Source organism: Rutilus rutilus, assembly GCF_951802725.1.
Source record: "Rutilus rutilus genome assembly, chromosome: 14".
In the NCBI taxonomy this organism is placed as follows: domain Eukaryota; kingdom Metazoa; phylum Chordata; class Actinopteri; order Cypriniformes; family Leuciscidae; genus Rutilus; species Rutilus rutilus.
Genome location: NC_140219.1, coordinates 36,539,757 through 36,562,881, shown reverse-complemented (window position 1 = coordinate 36,562,881; position 23,125 = coordinate 36,539,757). Strand labels below are relative to the sequence as shown.

At 39.5% G+C, this 23,125-nt stretch overlaps 3 protein-coding genes and 1 long non-coding RNA gene across 4 annotated transcripts in view; 2 read left to right on the top strand and 2 right to left on the bottom strand.

Moving 5' to 3' along the window:
* tcirg1b (T cell immune regulator 1, ATPase H+ transporting V0 subunit a3b) overlaps positions 1-215 on the top strand; it is a 33,788-nt gene extending 33,573 nt beyond the window's left edge. Inside the window, exon 20 of the mRNA XM_084431137.1 lies at positions 1-215. This exon is cut by the window's left edge and continues 425 nt beyond it. The gene's annotated coding sequence lies outside the window, so the exon portion shown is untranslated.
* Positions 216-1,222: 1,007 nt separating this feature from the next.
* On the top strand, positions 1,223-9,714 carry mrnip (MRN complex interacting protein). The gene is made up of 7 exons (XM_084430944.1): positions 1,223-1,446; positions 2,524-2,583; positions 2,717-2,817; positions 3,355-3,421; positions 3,498-3,616; positions 4,141-4,237; positions 8,956-9,714. Exons 1-7 carry the CDS (start codon positions 1,387-1,389, stop codon positions 9,541-9,543), a joined length of 1,092 nt encoding a protein of 363 aa, XP_084287070.1. The 5' UTR covers positions 1,223-1,386; the 3' UTR covers positions 9,544-9,714.
* Positions 3,716-9,670, bottom strand: LOC311304080. The gene is made up of 3 exons (XR_014629882.1): positions 8,862-9,670; positions 8,210-8,475; positions 3,716-4,539 (listed from the first exon to the last, which is right to left on the bottom strand). It is a non-coding gene; the product is annotated as an uncharacterized lncRNA (long non-coding RNA).
* Positions 9,715-11,860: 2,146 nt separating the features above from the next.
* Positions 11,861-20,007, bottom strand: sqstm1 (sequestosome 1). Its single transcript, XM_084431089.1, has 8 exons — positions 19,731-20,007; positions 19,215-19,310; positions 16,627-16,946; positions 15,265-15,430; positions 14,730-14,807; positions 14,471-14,649; positions 14,002-14,206; positions 11,861-12,798 (listed from the first exon to the last, which is right to left on the bottom strand). Exons 1-8 carry the CDS (start codon positions 19,897-19,899, stop codon positions 12,644-12,646), a joined length of 1,368 nt encoding a protein of 455 aa, XP_084287215.1. The 5' UTR covers positions 19,900-20,007; the 3' UTR covers positions 11,861-12,643.
* Between the last annotated feature and the right edge of the window lie 3,118 nt (positions 20,008-23,125).

Here is a 23,125-nt window from a genome sequence, read left to right as displayed (position 1 = left end):
TAGCAGTTCTACATGTTGATTTCAGCTTGTTAATCAATAGGTTATAACGTCTTGATTTACTGCATTATTAAAAGGGAATATTCTTCCGTCCAGCTGTTCTTTTATTGTTGCTTTTCTATTATTACAATGAAACTTTGTTTTAATTTTGGAGCTGAATCACAAAGTGCTTACAGTGACATTCGCTGATCAATAAAGACCAAAGTCTCTCAAAACTGTGTGTGTGTTTCTGATGTGTGACTGACAGGCTGCAAAAATATCTTATATTACATAGAACTGGTGCCAGTGCCAGTCCAGTCAGCATATGTATATTATTATGTGTAGTACTCTTAATTAAACTAGTCAGAAAACAGTGAAGTTATATTAAGCCAAAAAAGCCATTCTCTCAAATAGTGAAACTTGCAATGTATGTGTGTATGTTTGAGAGTGATATAAATTGTCATGTGAATCTGCCAAATTTGCTGAATCATTTTTCTTTTTTATTGCAGAACTCATACATGCATAAATACATGATCAGGGAAATGAAGCCTGGTTGTATATCTTTCAATGAACAACAACAAAAATACAAATAAATAAAAATTTTTTATTATTTGTGTACATCAAAAAATAGAATTACTCTGAAAAGAAAAAAAGTAGAAAGAAAAGAAAAGCACAATAATAAGGTTAAATGATTTAACTTAAATCATATCTTTGAATAAGTCGTCATAATGCATCAGGAATTTTGCACTTTTTTGTTATTTATAAGTCTAAGAGATGAAATAAAAGAGTTAAATTCAGTAAGAAAAAGAGGAAAGTGTAAAGTCTCCATTTTTGCTTGTGAATGAAGAGTTTTGCACACCAGATAAAGAGATTAACAACACATTCAAGGGACAGCAGCTTTGGGGTTTCATCATAAAAGATGATTCCTTTAAGGCTGAAAGTATGGTTCACATTAGTAGAGCTAAAACACAAGTATTTAAATCAGCCTAAAGTGTATTGGTTATACTACAATTACAGAATAAATGGGCAGCTGTTTCTTCAACAGAACCACAAAGAGCAAGTTTCATCAATATCACAATATTTAGAAATGGACGAGTTGATCGATTTTATGAAGGATTTTATAATTAATTTCCTTAATTTTGTTGGATACACAGAATTTACATGGCAAAAGCCATGCCTTTCGCCAATTTACATCTGTTACAAAACAACACACACACACAAACACACACTCGTTCGTTCGTTCGTTCCTCTAGGAGGCGATGTGCGCCTCTGACGTCATTTCCTGCTCGAGAGGAACCCGTAGAAGAAGAGGAAAACAAACAGTGGGCGCGAAACACAAATATGAGCTCTATCTTTCATACGAGTGACATAAATGTACTTTTATTCTCCGGACTGTAGAAACTACCCAACATGGTTCAAGAGTTTCATGTTCTGAGATGTTTTTCCTGTCAAACCTTTCAAGTACAGCAGGTAGTGTTTATGTTCCTGTCGCCTTTAGTTCAGAGTTAGCGCTAAACCGGTTTGATTAGTCGATTACCGATCTCAGCTCTTTAATTCTAGATCATCCATGTTTGCAGATGATCTGATTAAAGCTTCACTAAACATACTGACAATATTAAGCGTTGCTACTTTTGATATGAAATATAGTCCGAGCTCTAAAAATCTGTCAGTTTTATTACGACATTCATTCGTTAACTTGAAAAAAATAACTCTATAGGGGAACGTTTTGCTAAATAATATGCACTGTATATTACATATAACGTTACATTATATTTTTACTTAAACTGTAGTGATGTTTATTGTATATTTAAATAAACTGTCATAAGAAGTTTTAATGACAGGCACCGTTTAAAATGTGCATATTGCGACAACGAATTGGCTTAGAAACATAATTATATAATCAAAACCGTCCTTATGGGCAATTTAAAATATGTTGTGTGTATGTATGTGTTATAGAAGTGTTGTTTATTATATGTAAAAATAAATAGCAGTTTAAACCTGTAATATTATAGTAATGTACCAGCTGGCAGGATTCCTGTATAGTTTACAGCTTTATCTGAAAGGGTTAGTTCATCTAAAAATGTAAATTCAGTCATTATTTACTCACCCTGATGTCTTCCAAACCCGTAAGACCGATGTTCATCTCCAGAACACACATGAAGATGTTTTTGATGAAATCTGAGAGCTGTCTGTTCCTCCATTGACAGTCTATGCAACTACCACAGTCCAGCCCCAGAACGGCAGTAAGACGTCAGTACAGTCATCATGTGACTCCAGTGGTTTAACCTCAGCTTTATGACGTGACACAAGTGCTTTGTTTGTGCAAAAAAAACATTATTTACCACTTTATTTACTAAATATTAATCTCCACGTGCATTCATGAAAAACATCACGACGCATGCAGAACTGAACTAACCCTTTTGAGAAAAACTGTTGTGCTGTACCGGACATCCGAACGAATCTATATTGAAACCGATTTGTGATATTGATGTCACTGCTAAAGCTGATTCTCAGTGTCAGTAATAGTAAAGACTTCTCCTCCTCCAGGTGAAGAAGAGTAAGAGCTGGGTGTGTAAAGTGTGTGGAGAGAAGCAGTCGCTGAGGAAGGTAATGAAACACAAGCACAGCGTGACCTGGTGTGGTGAGTCTCGAGTGTGTGTCAGCGTTCGCTATGTGTGTGTGTGTGTGTGTGTGTGTGTGTGTGTGTGTGTGTGTGTGTGTGTGTGTGTGTGTGTTGCAGGAGTATGGCCGGGGGGGTGCAGCGGACTGTAGACGGCACGTTCAGAAGCTCAATGCTCTGCGAGGACGACTGGAGGACACACACACACTCGGGTCACAGCGGTGAGAAACACACACACACACACACACATCACAGGTCATGCCAGTTATGTAATCAGATTACTTTTTCAAGTAACTAGTAACTCATTACTTTTACATTTACAACAAAATATCTGAGTTACGTTTCCAACTAAGTAACGCATGTTAGTTTTCCCATGTACTGACGGCTCTGCTGTCCTCATGTAGAGAGGGAGTGTGGGTAAGTGCAGAGGTGTGTGTGTGTGTGTGAACATGATGAGGATTGTAGATGTAATGTGAGCATTTACTCCTCTCACTGACACTAAAACACATTCATATTCCTCATAAAGAGTAAAACACTGAAATGCAAACTCAGAATATCATGCAAACCTGTTCATAAAATGACTTTATGATATCGGGACAGTTCAACCCTGATATCTTTTACTTTTTCACCCCGAAAATATTTAAAAAGCCTCATCATGCATATGAAATGCAGTTTTTAATGCAAAGCATTTCTGATGAATATGTGAAGGAAGGGGAGCTTCAGGTGACTGACCCTCTGACCAACTCAATGTTTTAAAGGGAAGAGGATGACGAGGAAGAGGAAGAGGATGAAGGCCTGGATGGAGATCAGAGGAGTAAATCACAGGTAAAGCACTGATGGGACGCTCATCATGAAGAGAAACTCAAACGATGAGATTGTCATATCTCTGTGTCTGTGTCAGGAAGCGTGTCATCATGTGAGCCGCTGGAGTAAATACACTGATGCCACATCTGAGGGTCCAGATGAAGATGAGGATGAGGAGGAAGAGGAAACACAGAGGTTCAGAAGCCAGGGAACCAGGTCAGCTTCATGTGTTAGCAGGGCTCTTTCCCCGCCGCTGTGTGTCCACTGTTATACTGTAGGGGGCGCTATCACACAGCACAGCATCTCCTCATCCAAACACAGCAGAAGAAGAAGAAGCTGGTGTACTGCTCCTGTGTTTTCATCATCGCTCTGAATCACATTTAGACAAAAATGCGATTTCTCAACAACAAAAATGTGCTCAAAATGTTGCTTTTTTTAATGAAACGTACAAATGAATGAAGCTAGAATGAACCAGATGTGTGTTGTTTACAAGCAGAGACTCTGTTCTTTCTGTTGATATACTGCATGTTCAGATGTATTCAGATATCCTGAAAGTCTTGTGAAAGTGACCAGAACGCTGGCGGGGAAAGAGTTGAAAAACTTGTCATTGTTAATAAAAACAAAGGATCTCAGCACAAAAGCATCATGGGAAATGTTTAACTTGTCTTGTATTTTCAGACTTTATCATTAACTATGTGAAGAAATAGCCGTGTTTAACGCTGTGTAGTGTTTGTGAACAGGAAAAGGCAGAAAGCCTCCGGTGTGACGCGTTCTCCTGATGTGTGTGAGGAAGAGGAGTCCTGGACCGGCTGCTCTGGGCTGAAGAGGCCACATCTGGTGAAACACACACACACACATCTGCAAAATCTAGTAGAAAACACACTTCACTCTTGCTGCGTCTCAGTTCGCCGGCTTATACTACGCCCTCATAGTGTGTACTCTTTCTGTGAAGACAAAGCAGATACTTCTGAGTGTGTATAGAAGAGGACACAAGCTTTAGGACACACTATCACATCATACAATAGTGTCTTTAACCGTTGCTCTCCGTCGCTTACACACACGCATCCTGTCACTCAAACTGACCTGTCACTCAAACTGACCTGTCAATCATCTTGGCAAAGTAGAATCCTCCACATTTCCTTTAATGTCCTAATGAGAGAAACGTTGATCTGCAGTCGCGGGTCTTTCATGACGAGACTCTCCTCGTATTCATGCATTATTAAAGTTAATGGCCAAACAGATCTTGATAAAAGTCCACATTGTTATTGCTGATGAAATATAACACGGATAACATTACATACATATGTTTCTATCAGGTTAAACTTTGATTAGTCACTCAAACCTTCATCTAAACCTCTCACCATCGGTCACGCACACATCCGCCATGTGTTGTAGTTTTTTAACACTTTTTACTCATGGTTGTAGTTCCTGCTCCAAAGCGCAATGGGTTGTGGGTAATTAGCCTTTAGAGTGTGCATGGATCCACACTTCGAAAATCCACCAGGAATAGTAGACGATCCGGGGACCTCTGGCACACTCTCTTCAACATGCTCTGCTTTGGGACACACTTATTCTAATCTCACGCGCACTTATTCTAATCTCTCACACACTTATTCTAATCTCACACACACTTATTCTAATCTCACACACACTTATTCTAATCTCACACACACTTATTCTAATCTCACACACACTTATTCTAATCTCACACACACTTATTCTAATCTCACACACACTTATTCTAATCTCACACACTTATTCTAATCTCACACGCATTTATTCTAATCTCTCACACGCATTTATTCTAATCTCACACACACTTATTCTAATCTCACACACTTATTCTAATCTCACACACTTATTCTAATCTCACACACTTATTCTAATCTCACACACTGTTTAGGGTGGATAGTGGACATTGAGACACTTATTCTAATCTCACACGCACTTATTCTAATCTCACACGCACTTATTCTAATCTCACACACTTATTCTAATCTCACACACTGTTTAGGGTGGATAGTGGACATTGAGACACTTATTCTAATCTCACACGCACTTATTCTAATCTCACACGCACTTATTCTAATCTCACACGCACTTATTCTAATCTCACACACTTATTCTAATCTCACACACTGTTTAGGGTGGATAGTGGACATTGAGACACTTATTCTAATCTCACACGCACTTATTCTAATCTCACACGCACTTATTCTAATCTCACACACACTTATTCTAATCTCACACACACTTATTCTAATCTCACACACACTTATTCTAATCTCACACACACTTATTCTAATCTCACACACTTATTCTAATCTCACACACTTATTCTAATCTCACACGCATTTATTCTAATCTCTCACACTTATTCTAATCTCACACACACTTATTCTAATCTCACACACTTATTCTAATCTCACACGCATTTATTCTAATCTCTCACACGCATTTATTCTAATCTCACACACACTTATTCTAATCTCACACACTTATTCTAATCTCACACACACTTATTCTAATCTCACACACTTATTCTAATCTCACACGCATTTATTCTAATCTCTCACACGCATTTATTCTAATCTCACACACACTTATTCTAATCTCACACACTTATTCTAATCTCACACACTTATTCTAATCTCACACACTTATTCTAATCTCACACACTGTTTAGGGTGGATAGTGGACATTGAGACACTTATTCTAATCTCACACGCACTTATTCTAATCTCACACGCACTTATTCTAATCTCACACACACTTATTCTAATCTCACACACTTATTCTAATCTCACACACACTTATTCTAATCTCACACACACATTCTAATCTCACACACTTATTCTAATCTCACACACTTATTCTAATCTCACACACTTATTCTAATCTCACACACACTTATTCTAATCTCACACACACTTATTCTAATCTCACACACTTATTCTAATCTCACACACTTATTCTAATCTCACACACTGTTTAGGGTGGATAGTGGACATTGAGACACTTATTCTAATCTCACACACTTATTCTAATCTCACACACACTTATTCTAATCTCACACACTTATTCTAATCTCACACACACTTATTCTAATCTCACACACACTTATTCTAATCTCTCACACTTATTCTAATCTCACACGCACTTATTCTAATCTCACACACACTTACTCTAATCTCACACGCACTTATTCTAATCTCACACGCACTTATTCTAATCTCACACACACTTATTCTAATCTCACGCACTTATTCTAATCTCTCGCACTTATTCTAATCTCTCACGCACTTATTCTAATCTCACACACACTTATTCTATTCTCACACACACTTATTCTAATCTCACACACTTATTCTAATCTCACACACTGTTTAGGGTGGATAGTGGACATTGAGACACTTATTCTAATCTCACACGCACTTATTCTAATCTCACACACTTATTCTAATCTCACACACTGTTTAGGGTAGGGCTGTACTGTCCTAGTCGATTAGTTGGTCGATACGTTCTGGTTCGACCAAAATTCTGATTGGTCGATTTTCTGCCGCGTTTATTTCATCAGTTTTGCCGCGCTGAGGCGCGCTCATTTCATCAGGTGGAAAGCACTAACTGCTAATGGGGGTGTTTTCAGAATACCCTTGTTTCACTGTAACGGTCTGTCTTCAAAACACCCCCCTTGGTTTTACCTTTTTTGGTCCAACCCAAGAGAGAGCGTCGAGCGTAGAAGGTTTGATGCTGAATATTATTTATTTAATTGTGAGAGCGTTTAATAGTCAGTCCTCTTCTAACATGTCAACAACAAAGAAATCGACAGTGTGGCAGCATTTTGTTAAAATTGATAACAGGAAAAAGGTCGAATGCGAAGTTTGCAAGCAACAGTTTTCCACAGCTTGACGACAAACATGACATATCATCTACTGTAAAAGTGGTAAGCTCACTTGTCTACGTTAGCTTGCCCTGTCTGTTTTGAGTAAGCTATGAACATATCAGAATTTGCATATTTCAATGTTTTAGTGTGATAACCTAACTTTTTTTTTTTTTTTTTTGGTGCCTAATGCGCAATTGCGCTGTGCTGTTGGTTGTGTTAGTTTTGAGCCTAGGATGCTTTATTTTTCAGTTATGCACTTTATTTCGTTTCTGCTCTTGATCTGGTTTGTTTAATAAATATTCTTTTTTTATTAAAGTGGACGTGCCTTTTGTGTTTATTAAGAGTAAAAGCTTTAAGTTAATAGTCTATTCGTGTCTCAGCTGCGAAGCTAACGTTAAGCTCATCAGCCTCGCTCGGTGCGAGGACATGCATGGTGAAATGATAGTGTCTGACTAATAATAACTTATTATTATAACATATGACAAAAATAATTGTCTAAATTATGTTGCATATTCCTCAACAGTTCTTGTGATGATATCACTAGTTGACAACATAGTACTATTTTCGGAAATCATAAGCTATGATATTGCGCAGGTGCGCGTAAGTGTCAGACTCATTTCAGTGCAAAATAATTAGGTCAAAAACGATTTAATATACTGCAAATAGCCTACTAGTTGTTTATGTTTATTTATAATTCATTTAGGCGGACAACAAGGCTACCAAGTCCTGCGCACTAGTGCACATCTAATTAATTTAACGTTTTTTTTTTTCAAACGTCATTTTTAGTCGAAAATTTCAGGACTTCAGTCGACCAAGATTTTCTTTGGTTGAGTACAGCCCTAGTTTAGGGTGGATAGTGGCCATTGAGACGCACTTACTCTAATCTCACACACTGTTTAGGGTGGATAGTGTGGACATTGAGACACACTTATTCTAATCTCACACACTTATTCTAATCTCACACACTTATTCTAATCTCACACACTGTTTAGGGTGGATAGTGGACATTGAGACGCACTTATTCTAATCTCACACACTGTTTAGGGTGGATAGTGTGGACATTGAGACACTTATTCTAATCTCACACACTGTTTAGGGTGGATAGTGTGGACATTGAGACACTTATTCTAATCTCACACACTGTTTAGGGTGGATAGTGTGGACATTGAGACACTTATTCTAATCTCACACACTGTTTAGGGTGGATAGTGTGGACATTGAGACACACTTATTCTAATCTCACACGCACTTATTCTAATCTCACACGCACTTATTCTAATCTCACACGCACTTATTCTAATCTCACACGCACTTATTCTAATCTCACACACACTTATTCTAATCTCACACACACTTATTCTAATCTCACACACTGTTTAGGGTGGATAGTGTGGACATTGAGACACTTATTCTAATCTCACACACTGTTTAGGGTGGATAGTGTGGACATTGAGACACACTTATTCTAATCTCACACACTTATTCTAATCTCACACACTTATTCTAATCTCACACACTTATTCTAATCTCACACACTTATTCTAATCTCACACACACTTATTCTAATCTCACACGCACTTATTCTAATCTCACACTTATTCTAATCTCACACACTGTTTAGGGTGGATAGTGGACATTGAGACACAGGTCTGACTTCTCGTATCTCTTGCAGCACGACAGGAGGTTCAGCTCAGGATCAGGATCAGGGTCAGGTGACGTGATCCCGTGCCGTCGCACAAATCTCCCATCATCCCGTCAGGCTGTTTACAGCTCCACACACACACACACACACACAGTGGAGAACCCTGGAGATAAACATCAGCACAAGCCGCCAGCTGTCGCCGTGACCAGACCTAGCGTACCTCCATCAGTGTCTGCGCCTCAGAGGCTTGAGAAGGACTCCAGATGGGATAAGTTCCTCAGTGTTGTTCCCACTCATCGGGAAGAGGATGATGATGATGATCAAGATCAGGCTTTCTCTCAGTGCAGTGATGACACAGCGATGGCTTATCCCACAGAAGTGGAAGATTGTGAAGAGCGCAGATCTCCTCCCGATGACGAGACGTGTGTGTGGGGCGTTTCTGTGTCCAGTAACACCAGCAGTCACACACTCAAGCCTTCAGGCTCTGAACACACACTCTGTGAACACACACTCAAGCCTTCAGCCTCTGAACACACACTCTGTGAACGGGCCAAGACGCCAAAGCTGTCCTATAACCCCCTGTTTCTCACTGATGAAGACTTCGACGACACGTTTTGAAGAATAAGATGCATTCTATCTGAAACGTTTTCTTTCAAGGATGTTTAACAAACAAAGTTGTGTGATGTTTCAGTGTTCTCTTCAATAAATATAAAAATGCATTGGTAGTTAAAGGTGAAATATCATGAGAGTTTGTCCGTGTGTAAGTGCTATAATCGGGTCCCCTGTGCTTCTACCAACACAGAAAATATGAAGAGGGAAACCCAGTATCTGTTCTGGTGAGCCTTTCTCTGCAAGCGTGTCAAAAATTAAGCTGATCAGTTTTCATTCAGGAAGAGGATCTTATTATAATATTACCGGCCCTTAATCTGCACGTTTACACCCATAGCACGACATTTGGTTCCGCACGCGACAACAGAGACCAGTTCTAATAGAGACCAGGGGCCGGTTTCACAAAGCTACTTTAGAGCGGTCTATAGTGTTAGACAAGTCTAACATCTGCTCATAGACTAGGCTAATGCAAGTTAGACTGTTTCACAAAAATAAAGACTGACTTCATTTAGACCAAAAACATTAGACCCCTCTTACCCCCAGGCTAACTTAGGGCTAAGACTCTGTTACCTTGGCAACCAGCAGTAACAATCAGTTACATTACAAACAGCCAAAAGAAAAGGGAAAATGGCTCATAATTTAAACATTTCTTCTTGTTACTACATTCTCCGCTAAATTTCCCACGTAAAATGTCCTTGTAACTGTTATACTCCTCCAACACACACATGTTCTCCACTGGGGGTAAACTGCACTGAGCGGTTGAATGCGCTTACTTGATCCGCCATGTGGGTTTTTTTTTGAAAAGTGTCTTATTTTACCCAGAATGCATTGCAGTGTAGTCCTACTTAAGATAGTCAGAGTCTTAAGTGCTTTGTGCAATGGTCTGATTTAGATGTCTATCTGAAGCCTGATTATCTACTCTATCTAAGCCAGAGGTCTTCAATCCTGCTCCTGGAGGGCCACTGTCCTGCAAAGTTTAGTTCCAACCCTAATCAGACACACCTGAATCAGCTCATCAAGCTCTTCAGAATCACTTGAGTATTCAAAGGCAGGTGTGCTGAAGCAGGATGGACTAAACTCTGCAGGACCGTGGCCCTCCAGGAGCAGGATTGAAGACCTCTGATCTAAGCCATAGTCAAAGTCTATCTTTGTGAAACCGGCCCCAGTTCTAACACAACGGCAGAAGATCCAGCAAAGCCTGAAACTGTTCAGTGGTTGAGCACAGACGAGCACCAGAACATGTCACCGCTGTCTTATAAAGACCTCAGGAACTGTGGACACTTGTAGAGAAGTTAAACATGATGATGAGATGATCAGTGTAACTCCACAACAACTTCAGAAATGTCTCCACTAACATTCAGAAGCTCTTCCTGAGTCTCTCCGTAAGGCTGCACTCGCTACTGGTTATTCTGGGATTCTGGATGAGTGAGATTGGCCTGTTTTGTTATTGCTGGAGTCTCTGAAGCTCGTGTAAAGACTCCGCCCTTTTCTGAACGGAGGCGGAGCTAAAGCTCATTTGCATTTAAAGGGACACACAAAAACGGCATGTTTTTGCTCGCACCCAAAAAGGGGCAAATTTGACAAACTATAATAAATGATCTGTGGTATTTTGAGGTGGAATTTCACAGACACATTCTGGGGATGCCATAGATCTATATTACATCTTGTGAAAGGGCATAATATCTCACCTTTAAAGCCCCACTGAAGTGCCTTGATACACGCAGCTTTGTTTGATGCGTTGACGTAATTTCCACTGAAACAGGAGCTAATTTAGGACATATTTAATGGCTCCGCCCCCTTTTCAAACAGCCAATAGCGTTTAGTTTACCTCACAGACTGACAGCACTATGGAAGTGAATCGGAGCGCTGATGATGCGCTGGATTCAATAGTAGAGATGTGAATAAATTATAGTCATTTCATTCTTCATTCTAAACAAAATAAAACTCCAGCGTTTGAGCAACCGAACACACACTCAACACATACTGCTCCGCGACGAGTCAACGGCCGCGTTTATAGCAGAGGGGGCGGAGCTTCAGATTCTAGAGAGCATTTGATTGGACATTAGATGTGATGAGAAGCTGAAGTGTGCGGTGATGTCATAAAAATCCCTGATCCATTTTAGTTGAGGTGAGAGACTGAGTTTAGAATACTTATATCTCATAAATGTGAATCTTGTTATTGTTTTAGATCACAGCAGCTTATTCATAACCTTAAGCCTAACATATTCATACAAAAAAAAACTAGATTTTGATTTAAGGGAGCCTTTACACCGTTTCCCCAAAGTCTTACACATTAAAAAATTTAAATATCCAAATACAACAAATATTTTGGAGAATGTTTTTATTGCGAAGAGAAAGGACAGAGTGTAGAAGACCAGCAGTGACATTCACCCGATTACATCACTCAAACTGAGGATTAAACACAACCCAGGCTTCTGCTTTAACCAAACTCAGCTTATTGATTATGACATCCATAACTGCGATTACACAAATATAGAGCTTTACTTAACAAACAACCTTTAAGTAATATGCATATATGATGATGATAATGATCATTAATAGCAGTGTTCTAATGACAGAAATGTTGAAAATATATATATATATATTTTGCATATAAGGCCAATAATGAACTTAAGTATGTGCTAGTCACCTGAGTAATCGTTATCCTGGTCACACTTCACAATAAGGTTTCATTAGTTAACATTATTTAACTTCTTTAGTTAATATGAACTAAAAATTAACAATACTTCAATAGCATTTAATAATCTTAATGTTCATTTCAGCACTTATTATTACTTTACTAGTATTTTTTAGTACTAATATTAAAATCAAATGTGGTATTTGTTAACAGTAATGCAGTGACCTAACCTGAAAAACAATGTATGACTGTATTTTTATTAACTAACATTAACATAGATTAATAAACACTTTAATAAATGTATTTCTCGTGGTTAGTTTATGTTTGTTAGTACATAAACTAATGTTGACAACTGAAACCTTATTGTACCGTGTAACCTTAACATTTACGGCAAAATGTAGCGTATATAAAAGTGTGTAAGGACAGTGAGTATAGCAGAGGTGTGTGTCGTCCGCAGGTCTCGGCGCTCCTCTACTTGCGAGGGGTCTTGCTGTACTGGATGGTGTCCAGAGCCGAGCCGATGTCGAAGCCCTTGGCGTGCAGGAGTCGGGTCAGCCATCCGCCCTCGTCAGAGAAGCCCATGGACAGCATCTGGGAGAGAGACTCCACCAGCCTGGGGTCCGCATCTGAGGGACACACACTCGTCAGGGCACTGATCAACCGAGACCGGGGTCTCCATCATAAAACTGTGCTGAACTTTAAATATATATATATTGTACGTGTGCCAAAAAATCTTCAGGCTTATAAACCCGTGCGTCCGCCAGAACCTTTATAAACCCAGTCAGAGGAAGACTGTGAACATGCGTCTCCTCCCCGAAATAACCATATATGAGCTTACAACGCCTCGTTAACTATGCAGATCCTCATCTGCATATCATTAGCATATGCATATTCATCCACGTGATGCCGTGTTTAACGGTACAAGACATCAGGAACATATGAGATGCGGATGTGCGTCACATTACAGTGATAACAATCATTTAGTAGCCGATCCTTGCCTTGTTTTTGAATAAATCAATCAAATAGTATAAAATACATTTCAGAGAAAGTTTTTCTCATTCTTTTCCACTGGCCGAATAATATTTTTAATTGCTTGATATTTTTAATGGAAACTGACAGGCCTTATTGTGCATTATTGATCATTAATATCGTGATAATATTTCCTCAGACCGTGAGTTCTGCTGTTATCATGCGTTAATAAACATTAAAACACATCATGACCGGAGAAGAGTCAAAAGCAGCGCATCCACTACTAATATTTCTATTTATTAGAATATAGAAAAATGTCTCGGTAATGATTTGATGTAATTTAAGTGCTTAACTCCATTAATGAGAACGGCATATTTACTCTAAATGTGTATATCATGTGAGTTTAAATCATTCTTTTATGTATGTGAACAAGCACAGTATTTATGATTATGACTCATAATGAACATTAAAGGGGTTTTCCTTCATCAGTTCCTCAGATCTCCATCAATGTCTCCAAACGTCTCTGATGTTCGTACGCAGATCAGATGTGTGTGTGAAGTGGCGTACGGCTCTGTCAGTTTACATTATTTTAGTAATATGAAAAACAAAACGGTTATTCAAACTGGAAATAAATGACATGGAGTAAGCAGGAGACGAGTGGTTCCCCATCACTTCCATCTAACACAAACTCCGCATATTCCTGGTTATAAATACCGAAGCTTTCTGCATTGTGATATGAATGATTGTATCTATAATTAGTTGTTTATGATGAGATGACTGTGATTGGCCCTTACATTCATAAGCTCAACAGATTGATGTCTGATGGGTTACAGTGTTTAATGCTGCACAGAGGCACATACCCTGAGGGAGGTGTGGGTACAGCGCCGCCTCGCGCAGACCCGTGGGTCCCTGTGTGTTGCTGGAGCTGGAGCTGGTGTTCAGCGGTGCTGTGTGACCCGGCCCGTCCTCCTCCACCCTGAGGGACTGCAGCTCTCCTGTGGACGGGTCCACCTCTTTAGAGCTCAGGTGAGTCCACTCCTCGTCACTGCCCGGCTCTCTCTGGCCCTTCAGGAGCACAGCAGGACAGCTCAGTGTTAACAGGTGTGTGTGTGTGTGTGTGTGTGTGTGTGTGTGTGCTCTCTCTGGCCCTTCAGAAGCACAGCAGGACAGCTCAGTGTTAACAGGTGTGTGTGTGTGTGTGTGTGTGTGTGCTCTCTCTAGCCCTTCAGGAGCACAGCAGGACAGCTCAGTGTTAACAGGGTCACCTGGTGTGTGTGTGTGTGTGTGTGTGTGTGTGTGTGTGTGTGTGCGTGTGTGTGCGCGTGTCACCTTGGCCCCCTCACTGAGGCTCTCTTCAGTGTTCTGGCTGCCGGGACCCGAGCCCCGGGACAGAAGGCCCACACACCCGCTGTCGCTGCGCGCGCTGGACGGCCCGCTGGAGGCCGGAGTCGCTGATGTCACCGAGGCCCGCTTGCCCTCGTGCTCCACGTCGATGTCCACGTCTATCCCTGCAGAAAACAGGCATTATTACCCAACATGCCCATCCGGATGTGGTGTTAAAGCTAATGAAACCCATGCTGGGACTGACCGAGAGGACTCAACATGGCCGCCACTTCTTCTCCGATGTTCTTCAGGTACTCCATGTTAGCCTGGGAAGAGGCGGAGCCTGTGGAGGAACACACGGGGATGATGGTCTACGCCACTGTAACTATATTTATCAGCTCATAATTCATATATATATACACTGCTGGTCAAAAGTTTGGGATCGGTAAGATGTTAATGTTTTAAAAGAGTCTCTTCTGCTCACCAAGGCTGCGTTTATTTGATTAAAATACAATATTTTTTATAATATTATTAAATATTATGACAATTTAAAATAACTTTTCTATTTGAATATATTTTAAAATATTCCTGTGATCAAAGCTGCATTTTCAGCATCATTACTCCAGTCTTCAGTGTCACATGATCCTTCACAAATCATTCTAATATGATGATTTGATGATCAAGAAACATTTATGATTATTATCAGTGTTGAAAACAGATGTTGATGAATATAAAGGTGAAGAGTGAACACAGTTATACACAGTTATTCTGTATTTCGGGCAGCTCTGATCTCATCTCACCGTCAGTGTTTTCAGGAGCGTCCTGCTTCGGCTGGTCTGCGGAGGGGTTCTGCTGAGCCTGGTTCTGGGCCTGAGCTTGAGCATTAGCATTAGCATTAGCATGAGCCTGGCTATTCGCCCACATGCAGTGTCTCATCTTACGCCATAACTTCCCACGAGGAAACCACTGCACACAGAAGCTCTCGTTTAATCAATCGTCACATTATTACTTGAAAAACAACATGTATGCATTAAAATAGAGCAGCAACTAATGATTATTTTCATCATCGATTAGTCGGTCGATTATTTCTTCGATTAATCGGATTAAAAAGACAAAACACACTATTCCAGGTCCTGGCCAAAGCTGTCCTTCAAACTAACGTGTAATGCTATGAAAATAGTGAATATATCTATATCTATGCTATGTACAAAAGAGCTATAAAACAAAAGGATAGTTTAAATCCCAAAATTAAAAATGAAGATGATAATAATAATAAAGATAATACATAAAAACACAACCTCAGTGTTCGCAGATAAGAGGAATGTTCTGCAGGAACACACACACGTTCACTCCTGTTACTGTCACTTCTTTATCCTGTAAAGGCCCTTGCACACTACAGCCTCTCACAAGTTAGAAAGACACCACAACGCCAATCAGTTTAGCGATGTGTATTCAGGAGGCGGGACTCAGATCTAAACCGTTTCTGTAATTGGCCAATTTCTTTTTTTTACACGTTTTAACGACGACAAGCCGGAATGAAAACAAGCCGAAATGAAATAGGAGTAACGAGGCTATTTTTAAAATGTAAGGAGTAGAAAGTACAGATAATTGCGTGAAAATGTAAGGAGTAGAAGTAAAATGTCGTCTGAAAAAGAATTACTCCAGTAAAGTATAGATACCCCAAATTTCTACTTAAGTAAGGTAACGAGGTATTTGTACTTCGTTACTTGACACCTCTGCCGACAACAGATATTTCAGCAAAATGAATATTTGTGCGTTGAATATTAACGTGTTCCTCATAATGCGCCGGCGCTCTCTCAGTGAAGTCTGAAGAGTAACGTGCTGTCAGGACGAGCAATACTCGTGTGGATTAGTATCACTCACAGGTAAGGATATACCCGACTGTGCTGAGGGAACACATGACACATTAAACACACACACATCAGTCCAAGCGCCTGACAGGAAGGCCACTTTAAAGCGGCGCTGTGCAGTTTGGGCTTTCGCTTTTTGTTCGTGGTTCCTCTATAGAGCTCGTTATTTGACGCGACCGGTGGAAAGTTTTCCGTACACGCGACTAATCGATAACGACATTCGTTGTCGGACTGTATGGATTAGCGGATGCAGCGCTACATTAGAGCACACAGCAGTGAGGCGCGCTTCACCTCGAACATGTTGCTCATGGGGTGCAGGATGGGCAGCATCGCGTGCTCCTTGTGGAGGCCCTGGCCCTGGCAGGAGGAGCACAGGTCGTAGTCCGGGCACACCGTGCACTTGAAGCGGGTCCCCGGCACCGGCCCCTCGCACCCGTCACAGGTCACCCCGGGGTGCACCAGCGGGGGGTGGTGGGGGGGCGGGGGTCCTGGGGGGCCCATGTGAGGAGGGCCCATGTGAGGAGGACCCATGTGAGGGTGTCCGTGAGGCCCGGGGAAGGAGAACCCAGGGAACCCGTGAGGAGAGGAGTCGCGTCTGTGCTCCTTTCTTTCTGAAGAGGGGAGAAATATGACAGAGTTGTTATTAATCGGAGATGTCTGTGTCTAGTCTGGTCAAACTCCTCTTAGAGGCATGATATTTGGTAACACTTTATTTTACAGTGTATGTTAAAGTACATATGTTACATGTACTTACCATAGTAATAACAGTAACCTTATTACCTACAGTAAACCTTTTTTTTTACACAATTAATTATTATTACTCAGTACTTAAATATATAATTGCACTGTAACAATGACACCTTAAAATAAAGTGTAACCATGAATTTTTATTCACATTCTTTGCATTTAATGTCATCATCATACACTTTTCCCACCAAAAGAGATTAAATTAATAATTAAGCTTTCCATTAATGCATGGTTTGTTAGGATAGGATAATATTTGGCTGAAAAAAAAAATCGAAACATTGAGAAAATCTCCTTTAAAGTTGTTAATTTATGTTGGCGATTGTGCTGCACTCACTCACACAAATACATGTTTTATATATTTACTGCAGGAAATGTACTAAATATCTTCATGGAACATGATCTTTACTTAATATCCTAATGATTTTTGGCATAAAAGAAAAATGGATAATTTTGACCCATACAATGTATTATGTAAGCGGCAATCAGCAGGAAAGGAAGCAGGGAACAGACATTACAGTATTCTAGGCCTCAAATGCAGAGAATGAACTCGAGAACACTATTCAAACAGTCTATTTAAAGGGGAAAATCCAGCGTTTAATGTTGTTTATGTGTCTATGTGGTGTTTTTAATATGCTTTAAGACAAAGCATGTGTAAATTCATAAGTCGACACCATTGCTGAGTATTTCCTCCTTAAAACTGCAGTGAACCAAAGACAGTCTCAAACACACACTTTGAAATCGCTGGTGTTTCTGACGTCACAAACTACCTTGTAACCAATCAGATCAACGTGTGATCGTCAACCAGTGGATCTCTGAGTGAGTGAGTGAGTGGAGGCGGGGCTCATTTGCATATGCATAGAACCGCGCATACTAAATGAGGCAAGGGTGTTGAATTACAGTCAAGATATTTTAAGGCATGAAGAAAAACACTTAAATGTTTATAAAATAAACTAAAAACATTAAATCCAAAAAAACACAGCCAGGTACGGTAACCATCAGGTAAAGAGAAAGTATTTTCCTTGAATACTCCTGTGCACACATTGGTTTAAACAAGTTTCTTATAGTTACAACATATGACCTGAACTAACCAAGTCTTTTCATAAATCACCTACTTTTCAATAACATCTACTGACTTTGACACATGGGTGAAAAGGAGAATTCAAAGCATTCATAAAACATGAACAGAAGTGAACACTGACACCGGTAGGCTCAGTGACAACATGAATGCAGTGTGTCCAGATTACATGCATACTATATAGTGTCTACTGTGGTAGGGCTCGACGAGAAGAGGCTCAGTCGAACAGGTTTTAATTAGTCGGTTAGTCGCAGAATAAACGGACAGATCATTAACAATCATCAAACATGGCTTATGATTTGAAGTAGCTTAACGTTAGTCACTTTGCATGGCGGCTAACATTAACATTAACCTAGATAATGTGCACTACTATTAGACGCATATGCAGAGTGTGGAAGCTAGATTAGCATCGCGTTTACTTAATGTGCATTTCTGTCTATACGTGCGTTCACTATACAGTGGAGAATGGAGATGACGAGTCAGTGTCATCAACTTCATCTTTACAGCCGACACTGACTCAGAAAACATCAATAAATGATCAGAAGTTATTTAAATTAACATCAAACGTGCCACTACTAATGTACGACTAGACACATCTTTAGTCGTGGGCAGCCTGATGAAGTTAGCTCTCATTCAAAACCAGGTCCTCCTCAGCGAGTGTGTGGTTTTGGACGCAGTCGTAAAGGTTTAATGGGCCTCAGTGACACTTCCTGTTTATGGTTTTCTAGTCACATGACCACACAATGGCTCAGTGCATTCTGATCTGGCTTTGGTTTTATGACTTTTTTAATACAGTTACACTACCTAGTCATTGTTGTTAATATTTTCAATGTTCATAATAGAAGAGTGTAACTGTGTATTGAAAATTACAGTGAAGCCATGGTGTGTTTAAACGGCATTTCGCTGTATTTATGAGTAGCTTAATAGAGCCGTAAAATGAGAGAACCACATCACTGACACTTATAAGGTGGGGCTTTGAAGTAGAGCAATCTTTAAATCTGGATGTCAATAATCTATGTCAATAGTGAGAAGTGTCTTGTATGTGAATGTGACTTACGCTTGACGAAGAGCCGGAAGGTGTCGTCCTTCACCAGAGCCAAACCCATCATCAGCTCGTCATCAGAGGAGAAAGCGATCAGGTCACCGTCCTCATCTACACACAACACACACAAGTCACCATTATGCTGATCATGTTTACATTTCATGTAGATTCTGTCAATGTCCTTTCACATGACATGTCATTTAATAGCATTATAATGCTCACAAAACTTTGCATTAGGGTGTCAATACGCAACAAAAAAACTATATATCGTACAATATAGTACCATATAAAAAACCGAAACTTAATATAATATATTTTATTTTGAAGAGATTCATTTTCCTAAAAGTGACAGTTATATGTTGACAGTATACTGACAATATATTAGTGACAATATATTTTCACTTTATGGAATCTCATTTAGACTTCGTGTAGTTAAGTTAAAACATCATGTTAAGCAGTTGAAATTGAGAGATGACAATAATAGTATGTTTACATACACGTACGCTACATTTTTAAAACAATCTGACGTACCTTTATAGTGCATTTGAAAGGGCGCAGTCCCGAGACCGACAAAAACATCGAGCACTTTTCTCTTCAAATACTCGAAACTTGTTGACACGTCCTGATCCACGGCGAAGCGACGGATCTCCTTGTTGCAGTCGTCCTTCCCGAGCAGGTAAGCTTTCACTGTCATCGACATTTTAGCGCAAATATCGTGTTTAGGCGAACCTTTAGACGTGTTGCGCAGCAGAAATCCTCTTCTTGAACGCGAGCGCTGAGTGCGTGAGAGTGCGTGAGAATGCGTCTCTTCCTCAGCCCTCAGTTCCGTATATACTCCTGCGACGTCATATGCAAATTCCTGCGCGCGTTCAGCCAATCGTAGACGCGAGCGCAAGTTTGGAGGCGTGGCCTCGCGCGTCTCACAAGAGGACAGAGTTCATGTTGACTTTGATCATGTGAGTCGCATTAGAAAACAGAGTGGACTGAGGAATGACATGGCAATATGTGAGGGGAAATTCCCTCTGAATTACCCACTGCATCACGGCCAAACAATACAGCATCATCATAAACATGCGATATTAATAAACATACTGTGAATGTCATCTCATTCTCAGCTACATTTATAACTCATTTTGAGACAGGGAATACCACACAAACTTTCTCTCTCTACAGCTGTATAATAATATAGCCTAGTTAAACACGTTTTTTCCCACATGTATATTATTGTATATATTCATTTATTTAAATATTGATATATTATGTTGATGTAATGGTTGTTTTCCCACACGTGTGATCCTGAACTCCTCACTCCAGCTCTACTAACCAGCATAAACTGGTGTATTTCTGCTACACTACAGTAAATAAAGTGCTGTGTCATCATGAATGACGGCCCTTACAGCCCATATACACACACATGTGCATTCATGTCCCATTTACACTTATTGTTGTCACATTTTTCTGACTAAATAAACATTACATCAAAAAACAGAAACCAAATTCTATAGGTTTCTCTATCTCTTGGTTTCTTCTATCTAAATTCTAATACAATTCAATTTTTTGTTTTTACATTAATAATATAATGAATGTTCTATTTATTAAAAAACAGGTATAAATCTCATCAATTTAGTTTTTAAGCATTTTTACATCTATTCCAAAAATAATAACCAAAGGCAGTAACAAAATATATTTTATTTGTGAACTGATGTTCAGCTGTTCTTTTTAATAGTCATCTTATTTTCGGATCATCAGTTATCAAGCTCAGTAAACACTGGTCCGACACGGAGATGTGGGTTAGGGTTAGGGTTAGGTTAGGGTTAGGGTTAGGGTTAGGGTTAGCACAAGCTGATTGACCGATAGAAAACCCACAGTCATCACGGTTTTAGGACATTTTAAGTTTGATTTTGACATGTCATAATGCAGTGATATTCCAGTGTCTGAGCTGTTTACTTGTTTAATGTTGTTCATTCTGGCAATTCGCAAATCCGCACAAAAAAACAAGACGTGCAATAAACCAATCATAACCAATCATATCCAATCACAGCGCAATGGAGGCATTGCCTGCTCTCACGTAACTTTCCCCCCATTCATTCTCAATAACCCACATTTTGTAACATTTGCATTGTGTTATTTTTGTAATATGGATTATTTTCTCATCCATTACTGCCTACTACTGAAACACCCCAGTTAAAGATATATGTTTTGTTTATTTGTATATATACCACAATACTAGAAATGTCAAGTCACATTTCTATTATGTTTATACAATATGGATCGTTTCAAAGCAGCTTCACGGTAATTATCAGGAAAATAATAATCAAGGATGTAAACTTCATCAAATATGAGACAAATTCAAGTTCCTCTGTAAAGTAACTCTAGAGAAACAAGTCAGTTGTGTGAAGACTTATGACTTTTATTATTAATAATAAAATATGAACATCCATATCTTTCAACTTTATCTTTGAATAGATGACCTCAGCACCTCAACGTGTTGACATGTGATGACTCGAGTTCGTGCTCCCGCCCTTACCTACATTATTCACAACATTTTCCACACACTCTTGATTCTCGAAGCCTCCCTTTTCTCTTTTTTTCTTTATTCTCGAAGTCTCCTGAAGAGTCCGAGCGCGGGAGAATGCCGTCACTCCGGCGCGAGGAGGGCGTGGCTCGGTCACATGACTCTGACTCATGCGCGTCACATGACTCCCTGTGTTTACAGGCAACAGTCGCTGATAATGAGATCACTCATATTCGCCCTCACAGCTTTAACTTTACCAACGCCGTGAATAAGCAGAAACTCTCATTTCGAGACGCTTTTCTCTTATCAGATTCCTGCCTCTATGTAGGATTTGCCTTCTGTTTAAATTAAACTGTCTAATTGTGTACATTAACCTAGTGTCAGACCTTTTTTACCACAGTATAAGGTGGCCAGATTTCTGAAACGGAGTCAGAATGCTATCATTGAAAGCTCATGTTGAATTTTTTAAAAACACCTGCCAACAATACAATTTTGTATGTTTTGGGTGGTTTTTTTCACTGTGAATATGTCTACTGTATACAGTAATTATAACTTGTTTGTGCTTTTGGAAATGGATCTTCATTATCTCTAATTAGGCTTATTATTATTATAATTATCAGGGCTGCCAACTTTTGAGTTTAGCTTGGAGTGAGAATTATTTGAGGAAAAAAATTATTGGGGGGATTGGGGAGGGAAAAAACACTTGCATCACAGTAAGTGTATTGTGATTGTCAAAACATTTGGTAACTAAACAGAATTGAATTAAGTTTAGTGAAAACCTGTCACAATGTTTACATGGTAGGCTACAATGACTATATTATTGCTTGAGACATATTTCACGATTTCAATTCGATTCTAGCGATCTGATTACGATCTTGATTCAATATCGATTCATTTGGATTAATGTTAGGTACAGTAGATGCATGTTCATTTTTCTCAAGAAAAAAAATATATCACATTCACATCTAATGCTGTAAACATACAGGGAGCCCTATCAGCTATTATTATAATTAAAGATTGAAAATAACAACTCAAATGAAATATGTGTTTTTTTATTATAAGAAACGTTTTTTAACTGTTTAATGATATAAAATATATAGCCTAATATACAGCACAAATTTAGCAAAATACTCCTAGCTAATTTTTCTAGTAAACTAACATGCTATAGCCTACTCCTACACGCTTTCCTGAGGTAAATGTAACATTATGTGACATTGTTCTCGACTCCAGCTGATTAATCGATACATTTTGGGCCCTATGAAAGAGTATGAGGTTGGCCCCCTACTGCACCCATTCCATTCATAAAATCCACCTCTGGAGGCCCTAAGAGTGCGTGGGCCCTTAGAATCGTCCTAACTTTCACCCCCTTAGCAGCGCCCATTTACATTTTGCGAAGTTGTACTGTGTCTTC